Consider the following 10,836-nt stretch of genomic DNA (forward strand, 5'->3'; position numbering starts at 1 on the left):
ATGTGTGAATGAATTAATTAAGAGTAATGATCGATCAATCAATGCAAGATAATGCTATAAAAATTAAAATAGTTATCTCTTCAATTTTTAATATTCCATCATCCATGCATATTATCTGTATGAAGCTTGTGCCGAGACATAACATCTACTAAATACGTGATCTGTAAATATATCGTCCTTCAATTTAATTCTTTTAATTCAAATGAAACCAAAGATATAAAAGTAGATCTATATCGAATGCCCTAAAAAAACATTTTCAACAATTGGAAAGAAAGCATTTATTCATTTTATTGCATCTCAGAGACAAATTTCATACATTAGTACACACAGTCCATTGGAAGGAGGACATCAAGCTTAAGCATATCCATTTCAAAGGCATGTGCATCTGCTAGCAACGAATTCAAAAGAATCCGAAGCCAAACATAGATCCAATAACACTTGAAAAATCTCCCAAACCACTCAGATTCCTCAAAATATCCAGACCACCATCATTACCTCCTCCCAAACCATTCAGATTCCCAAATATATCCAGACCATTACCTCCTCCTCCTTGACTGATCATATTCAAAATACTAGACATGTCCTCCGATCTACCACCACCATTACCTCCTCCTGGATTGATCATATTCACAAAATCAAAATTGTTTGAAGTGCCTCCCTGCATTATATTCTGCACCATGTTTTCCATTCCCGACCTTCCAAAAGTACTGTGATTCCCATTACCATATGCAGATGGAAATGGTGGACGTTGCTGCTGCTGCACATGAAAGGACGATGTATTGTTAAACATAGATGGCTGAGGAAATCCCGAATATCTGAGAGGATAACTGTAACTTCTCCCCATATAATGAGGATTCCCCATGGGCATATGACCACCCATTAGTCCTCTTTGGCTTATTTCTCTCATATAATTCTCAAGAAACTCATTAATCACACGCTCTCTTAGAGAAGTTATTTGGGTGCAGGTCACATGTGAATCGTACTGACACTCAGAACAATGATAATGCCATAACCCTCGGCCAAATTGTTTGCACACATCGCAGATAAAAGATTTGTCTGGATAGGGAGGAACGAAACAGAGAGCCAATGTGTGTTCAGGATGATGTGGGTGATTAAACTTCATGGGCAGATTTGCACATGAAGGATGCAGATCTAATCGGCAGAGACTGCAATGAAAGGAAAATCCTTGCTTCATTTCTTGCCCACATGCATCACATAAACAGGGACCTTCAGAATAAGCCCATGGACTAGAAAGCAAATTGAGAACATGATTGTCAGCAGGATGGTTGATTTGCTGTGGGATTTGTGCACAGCTTAAGTGAAGATAAAAATTGCAGGGCTTACAACTATAGATCAATCCATTCGCAATGGGTTTGATGCATCCTTTACAGTTCAGTTGGTCACCTGGTGCTCCTCCATTCCAGGTGCTCAGCTTCAAGATATGAGGATGGCTGAAATGCTGAAGCTCTCTAGCACTCTGCAAATTGAATCCGGCCATTATAATCTTTATGTTTTTCTGAACTACTTCAAGCTAATGTGATATAATGCAGATCTTGGCATCAATTTAATAGCCCACAATGAAAGAGACTTGGCTGAACCATCACACAAGTTTGCAGTCAACTGATAATAACAACTTTGAATTGTAACATAATCTTTTTCCATGGGCTATATAAAACAAAATTGCAGTCTTCGCATGGCAAACATATGGAAGAAAACAAGATGTCAACTGGATCTAGTGGCATTTCATCAGCTGAACATTCGGCTAATTGATAAGCAATGAATTGTATAATATTTTTCCGCATCCTCTTTGGCGTTGAATTCTTGAGTATTGCCCCTCTACTGGGTCTAGTGGCATGATTCCCACAAACTAAACAATTTAGGGTTTGACTTCCTGCAGATTGATTAGGTATTGGAAAAAATAAACTTCGTTGACATTGACTTTTCAAGGGAGATAATGTAGACAGGAACGGAAAGTCAAAAAGTAGCTTGTTTCTTAGAAGTTAAATTTATTGTATTTTAAAGTATAACATAGCTGTATCAATCAATTTTCAAACGGAGGTAGATTTAATGGGCTGGAGTGAGCTGTTTCTTTCAAAGGTGCTGGTTTCATATTCATGGGAAAAGAAGGAATCAAACATAAATTCAATGATGGCAGCTTGTTTAGTATTTGTAAGGGTCAGTTTGGTACTAATTACAAGTCACATATCATGGCTATAAAGCTAAGTTTGGAGCAATAAATTTCAAATGGTAAGGCAGTGGATTCGGTGTAACATCGCTTTAAGAGTGTGGACTTCTTTTCAATGAAAGATATATGTGTTAGAATCGTCTTTTTTTTTATGGAAGTCTATAATAGCAAGGGCATGAAGCTCGCGAGCTACCAGTAGACCAAGGGTCCATTGACAGAATCGTCTTTTGATTGTAGAAGAAGAGTAAAATGAATGGTTAGAATCTTAAAGTTTTAACTTTCATGGCCTCCCTATATTCATTCTTATAATCACCTGCATGCTCGTGATATGCTATCACATCTCGTTCAAAAGAGTACCATCGTGCTTGGGAATGGTGATCTATCTAGATCTTGTTCTACATTTACTTGAGAGGTAGTAATGATAGTCTCACTTGTCAAGTCTTATAACTAGTCATTTAAAGGAAAGGATCTAATAGTTGACCATGTTCTAATAGTTGTTATAGCATTTATTGACTTAATGTCTAATATTTTTAACAATAGTGTACCAATAGTTATGACTTTGAAGTTGTTAATGTTGATGACTTGAATTAAATGTATTACTTATATCTAAAAAGCAGCAAATCATGTCATTCCATATTAGTGCACCAACAAAACATGACTTAGCGCACAACTATCAACCTCACCTTTTTTGGGGCTTTTTTGGACACCTTGACAAAAAGCATGTTGATGTGGCATCATATTTGATGATGTGGCCATAAAACCTTCGTTATAAGTAGGGGACTTGATAAGTAAACTAATGTAAAAAATTGGGAGTGATTTAAAATTTCCACATAGGATTTTGATAAGTGCAAAGTTAGGGTGCTCAACTACTTGGTCCTCTCCCCTAATACCACTAATTTAGTATTGCAATCAATGTCCTTGTTTCAATCAACATTTTTCAAACCCCAACCGTACTGAAGGTGGATCTTTTGAAACCAACAATCAAAGAGACACCCTTGGAGGTAGCACCCAAAATGCACTCAGCATGTTGACTTCATGGGGGAGTTCAAAACTACACTTGTTGATAAGGGAGGTGATCAAAGATGTAGAGTAGTTACCTTTGAATTATCCAATGTGTTATAAAGCTTATTTTTTATCACATCGATTGTTCCATCATTTTTTTTTTATTTTAGTTTTTAGTACATCCAAGCAAGGATTTTATAAATGGGCTTAAAGAGATTACAAATGGATAATAGATTCTATAAGATGTTTAGGTAGGGGATATATTGTGTACTTTTGCAAATCTAAACAATGCCTAAGCCACCATACAATATAGGTCTTGGGTGATATGTGAGCAAATCAATTACTTGCAAGCATGAAATTTTGTTTTACAACTTTCTAGCTTTTCTAAGTCCAAGTACCTTAGGTTGATTGAGTGTTGGAAAATGGTGTTGTACACCTTGCATAATAATGTTTCATTGTTGTATTATTTTATTATTGTGTGAGGTGGACATGGAATTATATTGTAATATCATATTGTATTGTTGCACCTAGGAGCACCTAGATGGACATGCAACATGTAGAGATTCCCTTGGAATATTCTTGTAACCACTTGATGAGTTGTATTGACACATTGGTATTATTATATTGTATTTATTTAATATTGGAGAATGCAATTGTGATAAAGTGTCCAATATTAAATGTGGGTCAAGGGTAGGTAGGAAAAATATTATATTTTATTGTTACAAGGTTTTGGGCACTTGGTTTGATGTAATACCACTTGGTGGTTTTGTGGGAGCTTGTATTTATAAAAGCAACCACAAAGGTAGTTGTTTGGCTTAGTCAGTTAGCCAAGTTAGCATTTGTGGAGGTTGGAAGCATGGCATGTGATGTGTGGATTCATGCTTGGTAACATGGAGTGCTTGGTTATGGCTGGGTTTTGAAGGCTTTCCATAGTTGTATTGTAATGGATGCATTGTTGATAATACATGGTTGATAATATTTTTGGAGGTTGGTTTTTTCCCTCATGAGGGTTTTTCCGAGAAATATCTTGTGTCACATTTTCATGGGTATGTTGTTTATTCTTTGCATGTGGATTCTATGTGTTGATTTGATTAAAATCTAAATTGGGTTATGTGGAAATTGTCATAAAGTTGACTACAAGTTTCCTCTCAAGTGGTATCAGAGTTATTGGTTTAATGTTGTTTATAACCCTAGTTGAAATCCATGAATGCATGTAAGTATGAAAGACAAGACAAGATATGAGGGTTTGTTGCAGGTTGTGGGTTGCAGATTTGTGGGCATTTGTTGCAGATCTGGTGTTATAAAAATTTGTTTCAAATTGGGTTTCTATTTATTTGCATTTTGGGGGTTTTGGAAGTGAAGTTTCAGATTTGGCCCCATGGTTGCAATCAGAGAGGTCGGGAGACGAATTTTGATATATAACTCAACCCGTTTTGATGACGGAGGATACGATTGTACCACTTGCACAGTCATCAGAAAATATATTAAAATTTTATCCCTGCACATTAACCCGTCAGCTTTTGTTTAATAAAAAAAAAGTCAAAATTTAAATAAATAAAAAATTTACCCCACGTGGGGGGTCCGCAGACCCACCCCCCACACAGGGGAGCCTGCAAATGATACCATTAGTACCGTCAGCAGGGATCGTGCAGGTGGTACCATTGGTACCATCAATAGGGCCTATCGGCGGTACCACGGGTATCGTCGGCAAGTGATGGGGGTCCCTCCCACCAGCGATGGGTTCCCTGATGGGTTCCCACCATGGTGGTGGGACTTCCCACAAACAAACAAAATATTATTAAAAAAATAAAATTCCTCCTTTTTGATGAAAATTAAAATTTGTTTTTTTGTAAACTTTTTTGTATAAAAACTTTGTAATATTTAATGTCACCTAATAATAAAAATTATATGCCAATGAAATTTAGATGTCATGTAGACAGGTCTGGCCAAGGGTCGACTAGGTAATTATTTTGTTAAAAAATGGAGAATATTTATAATGCCATATTGGAAGAAAAAAAATTTAAAAATTATTTTATGGCATATTAGCATTTTTGGGGATCCAGTTGCTTGCATTTAGCCTTATTGGTTGTTTTCTTTCATAGATAATAACTTGGGCGTATGATGTCGGATTTTTGACTTCTTATAGTCGTTAGAAAACTGACTCAACGTAATTCATGGATATATGATTACTTTTTCCAGATTTTGTTGCTTGGATAGTGAAATGTGAGTTGGAAGTGACAGGTACCTTTAAGGCTTTGAGAGGTCATAACTTGAGCATATGAAGTCGGATTTTGGACTTCAAATTGTCGACAGAAAGCTCTTGGAGAGAACTTCAATTTGATTTAGGTTTGGAGCAGATTTGACATGATTTATATGCTAATATTTTGACTTGAGTTGATTATGGTTTCCCTTGACTATGGTGACATTATGAGTTTATGACATGTTACATATTTGAGATTTGGATTTGATGTCATTGCACACTCAGTGTTGTATCTTGATTGCTCTTATGTTGACATGGTTATTAGTTTTCGTTTGGGTATGTATGTTGCATTGGTTGATCTACAAGTTGTGCAGTTTTGTGAGTTGTCTTTACTTACAGGATTGCACCTATGACTTGGATATGGGATGTCTATGCCCATAGATCATTCATTGTTTATACATAGTATTTAGCTTTGGTGGCTTAGCTTAGTCATTGGTTTGTTGATTTTGTTCTCATGGTGAGGAGGAGAGATGTTGTTACCAAGTACAGTCATGATGGGGGACCTACATAGTTGGCTATGTGATGCTGATAGGTTGGTCTCATTGAGTTAGATGCTTATTTCATGGATGTGATCATGGTGTCATGGTTGTTCCTTGTGTTTAGGTATTTTGGCATGACATGATTGGATTTGCAGGTGATTTCATTGATGATCATTTGATTGGATTCCTGATTGGTTATGGCAATGTATCTTCTTGTGTTGAGGATCATGGTTACTTTGACTTTTGGGAACTCATGATGTGCACTTTGAGTTCTTTGATTGTTAGATGGATTTGGTTAATTCTCATGTTAAAGGATGGTTTTATCATATTGTTATGGATTGTTTGTATACACTTTCAGTGGGAGATTTTGACAGTGTGATGTGGCGGTGTAGGATTTGATCCTGATTGTGTGTTTGGTGGTTTGTATCTTCTTGACATGGAGTTCATGGTTTACTTTATATTGTTGACATTTTAGTTGTATGTCTGTAGACCTGGATGATCTTCATTTAGGAGATGGTTATCACGATGCTATGGAGAGCTTTGTATTATGGTTCAATGGGAGCTTGTAGCAGTGATGTGTATTCACCATTAGATGGTGGATGATCTTCTTAGTGTGTAGATGGTTGGAGGATGCCTTTGCTCTTGTTGTTGCAGAAGGGTCTTTCATATTTGCAGGGACACTTGTAGTAAATGGTGATCTTCGTGATATTTGAGGATGTTTACATCTTGAGGATTCAAAGAGTCCTTGGTTGAGGTGTGGTTTATGCTATCATTTGACATGTTATCCTTATTTGATAGGATGGTTAGTATTATGTCATGATGCACTCTTGATTCTAGATTAGAGTTTTGGCATGATATGAGTTATTTGATATGTTCATATGGATCATGTTATCTCTTTGGTGGAGATGGTTAGATCATGTTGTCATGCTATATTCCCAATTATGTGGTTGGAGCTTTGACATTGATCTTGGTAGTTCTCTTTGTATTGGTTACATGATAATTTGCTTGATTACTTCATGGTGGTGCTATGTTGCATTTGGAGCTTGGCATGAATGTTGGTATTTTGGATATGTTGAAATGGTTTTGTCATTGATGTCAACACCTATCATTACTTGTCAACACTTATCAGCACTTGGAGATTTTGGTTATGTTCACCGGCAAGACAGAGACTTATGCAAAACACTAGTATTTGGCTCACCGGCAGATTATATTGTTCACTAGCGCTTGGAATGACTTGGAAACTACTTGGTTATGTCGAAGACATTATTTGATCACTTGGTTTTGGCAATTTGGTTATTTGTTTATTCGGGTTTGCATATTTGCTATTACCGGAAAATAGGTCCAGGATAAGCACCGGCAGGCATATCTATTCCAGATCAGCACGGCATGTTATGGAGATGATTTATTATTATTGTAAATGCATTGAGCCGACATCATGCATCGGATATTGATTTGTTTGTAATTGATTTTATTGTAATATCTTTTAGTGATTCGACCTATTCAATTGGTCTTAGGTTATGGTATATATGTAAGATCTTATTTGTAAGATCGAAAAGCGATTGGGAAAAAGATTTGTAATAAGATATATGCGAAAATAAGCAGAGCTATACACGCTGACATCATTTGAAGGTTAAAGGAGGGTTTTGTGAAGGCAATCAGAACTACACTGGTGCTGAATCTAGCATATGAAGATGCTATTTTATGTAGTACATTATCATTGGATTTAACCATCCAATTGTAGTCAGTGTGACTCTCATTTTGTGATTGAGCAGTGAGCTCTAGGCAGCTGGCCTTTCTGCATGTGCAGAATCCATATTGTAAACACATACTATCTGCAGTAGTATCATTTGATTGTGGGTAAGGCTTCCCATTGTGGTTTTTCCCCTTGCAGGTTTCTACGTAAAAACATTGGTTTTATGTGTTGTGGATGTTATTGTCTTTCTGTTTCATGCATTAATCTTTACCGGTACTACAATTAACTGTTAAAACTGTCTACCGGCATAAATTTTGGTTTACCGGTATTAAGCATTAAGTTTTGGTTAAGTTATTTTTGGTTGAATTTATTGGACAACTGATTCACACCCCCCCCCCCCCTCTCAGTTGTCTCTGGGACCTAACAATTGGTATCAGAGCCTAGTCCTCTTTTTGCATAAGTTTAACAGCTTGAGGAGATCCAATGTCTACCAACTATTTTAGGAAGGACAATCTGAAACTTGATGGAACTAACTATGGCATATGAAAGATCGGGATGGAGACACACTTGAATTGCATTGGAAAGGATATATGGGATGTTACAAAGAATGGCTATACTGCTCCTACTCAAGGTCAACCTAATCCACCTAACTTGGCTAAAGATGAGGAAAATGATTGCAAAGCAAGAGAAGCACTTTTGAGCGCATTGTCAGATCAGCAAGTCATGGGATTGTCAGATAGATCTACTGCTAAAGCTATTTGGGACAAACTGGAAACATTGAATGAAAGAGATTCCACAGTCAAAATTGCAAAACTTGAATGCTTCTGGGTCAGGTATGAAAGTCTGAAAATGGAAGAAGATGAAAGAATTTCTACTTTTATGGAAAGAGTAAATGAAATTATTTTGGGTATACAATGTTGTGGAGGAACCTTAAGTGAAGATGAGATTGTTTCTAAAGTTTTAAGAGCTTTTCCATCGGCATATAAAATCAAAGTTACTGCTATAAATGAATTGAGAACAATGCCTAAGGCATCAGTATCTAGAGACACTTTGGTTGGAAAACTTTCAGCTTTTGAGCTTGAGGAATTTGGTCTTGTTACTACTATCAAGACAAATCTAGCCTTTAAAGAATCATCATCAACTGCAGCACCATCATCATCAAATGATAAATCTAATTGGAAATCCTTCTATGAAAGAGAACTTGAAGAAAGCAGGAGAGAAAATGAAGAACTCGAAGCACTATTTGCAAGGAAAATGCCTAAAGGTCCAATTGGAAGTAAGTATGAAGTTAAAGCACCCTTTAAATGTTTTAACTGTAATAAGATTGGTCATATGGCATCTAGATGTCTTGATAGACATGCAAGATTAAGAGAAGAAGCTAAAAGAATATATAAGCCTAACCTTGACTATTAGAAATACAAGTTTAAGAAGAATAGAAACAAATCTTGTCATTATACTGATGAAGGAGATACTGATGAAGATCCAGCAGATAGTGGATGGGCTTTTGTTGCTATAATAGGAGATCAACCAGCACCTACTATTCAACCGGTAGAGCAGGCCCTGGCAGTTAAAGTTGAAGATAAGGATGAATGGATTATTGATTTAGGATGTTCACATCATATGGCTGGAGATAAGAGTAAATTCTTAACCTTTCAGGATTACAATGGAGGTCTAGTAAGATTTGGAGATGATAAAGCTTGTTTGATCAAAGGAAAAGGTACCATATCTTTTGATAGTAAGCACAATACTGAAAATGTTTACTATGTTGAAGGTTTGAAGCATAATCTTTTGAGTGTTGGTCGATTAGTTGAAAAAGGATTTCAACTACGATTCAAGAATGGTAAATGCAAAATCTTAAACAGAACTGGTTTGGAAATTGCAACCAGTAATCAGACTAGAGTTAATATCTTGCATTTGAACAACAATGAGAAAGCATGTTTGATTGCACATATTGATGAAAGTTGGTTATAGCATTAAAGACTTTGTCATGTAAATTTTGATTGCATTGTGAAAATTAGTACTACCAAGGCAGTTAGAGATTTACCTAAGATTGTTAAACCTCACAATCCGGTATGTAAGGAATGTCAATTTGGAAAGCAAGTTAGAGCATCTTTCAAGAGTATTCCAGAGAAGTCTAACAATGTTCTTGATTTAATTCATACTGATTTATGTGGTCCAGCAAAAACTAGAAGTATACAAGGAGACAGATATTTTATGCTAATCATTGATGACTATTCTAGAATGTGTTGGGTTACTTTTCTGAGAGAAAAATCTGAAGGATTTGGGAAATTCAAACTATTCAAAGTGATGGTAGAAAATGAAACTGGCAAGAAAATCAAATGTTTGAGATCAGATCAAGGAGGTGAGTTCACATCTAAGGAATTTAATACATTATGTGAGGTGAATGGGGTCAGAAGACAGTTGTCAGCACCCTGGACACCCCAGCAGAATGGAGTTGTGGAAAGGAAAAATAAAACTATCTTGGATGCAGCCAAAAGTATGATATCAGAAGCAAATCTACCTCATATATACTGGAGAGAAGCGGTCAATACAGTAGTTTATACATTCAACAAAGTTCACATCAAAGGAGAAACCGGTAAGACCCCACATGAACTATGGTTTGGTAATACTCCTACTCTTAAATATTTCAGAATATTTGGAAGTAAATGTTATATTAGAAGAGATGAGTATATTGGAAAATTTGATCCTAGAAGTGATGAAGGAATATTTCTTGGTTATTCATCTAAGAGAAAGGCATATAGATGTTTTAACAAGAGATTGCAGAAAATTGTTGAGAGTGCTAATGTGAAGATTGACGAACAGTTTAGAGGAAATTCAAGGTACACAGACTCTGAATCGAAAATTGAGATAATCATAAATGAACCTATTATGAATACACCAGTACAGAATGGTGATCCAGTTACATCGGCATCATCTAGAGATTCAACAGTCACTGAAGAACAACAGCAAGCAAAAACACCTCGGTATGTAAGATTGAATCATTCTGAAGATCAGATAATTGGAAACAAATTTCAAGGAGTTTTGACTAGAGGAAGATTGGCAAAAGAGGAGGTATGTCTTATTTCTCAAATTGAACCTACATCAATTAATGAGGCATGTGAAGATAAATATTGGATTAAAGCAATGGAAGATGAATAGGAACAAATTGAAAGGAATAACACTTGGTCATTAGTTTCCCGGCCTAAAGACAAAAATG

At 36.1% G+C, this 10,836-nt stretch overlaps 1 protein-coding gene across 1 annotated transcript; it reads right to left on the bottom strand.

Annotated features, from left to right (window-relative positions):
- Nucleotides 1-269: 269 nt before the first annotated feature.
- LOC131046370 (uncharacterized) lies at nt 270-1,563 on the bottom strand. The gene has a single exon (XM_057980110.2). The coding sequence runs from the start codon at nt 1,496-1,498 to the stop codon at nt 401-403; it is 1,098 nt and encodes a 365-aa protein (XP_057836093.1). The 5' UTR covers nt 1,499-1,563; the 3' UTR covers nt 270-400.
- Between the last annotated feature and the right edge of the window lie 9,273 nt (nt 1,564-10,836).

This window comes from Cryptomeria japonica, chromosome 8 (assembly GCF_030272615.1).
Source record: "Cryptomeria japonica chromosome 8, Sugi_1.0, whole genome shotgun sequence".
Lineage (NCBI taxonomy): Eukaryota > Viridiplantae > Streptophyta > Pinopsida > Cupressales > Cupressaceae > Cryptomeria > Cryptomeria japonica.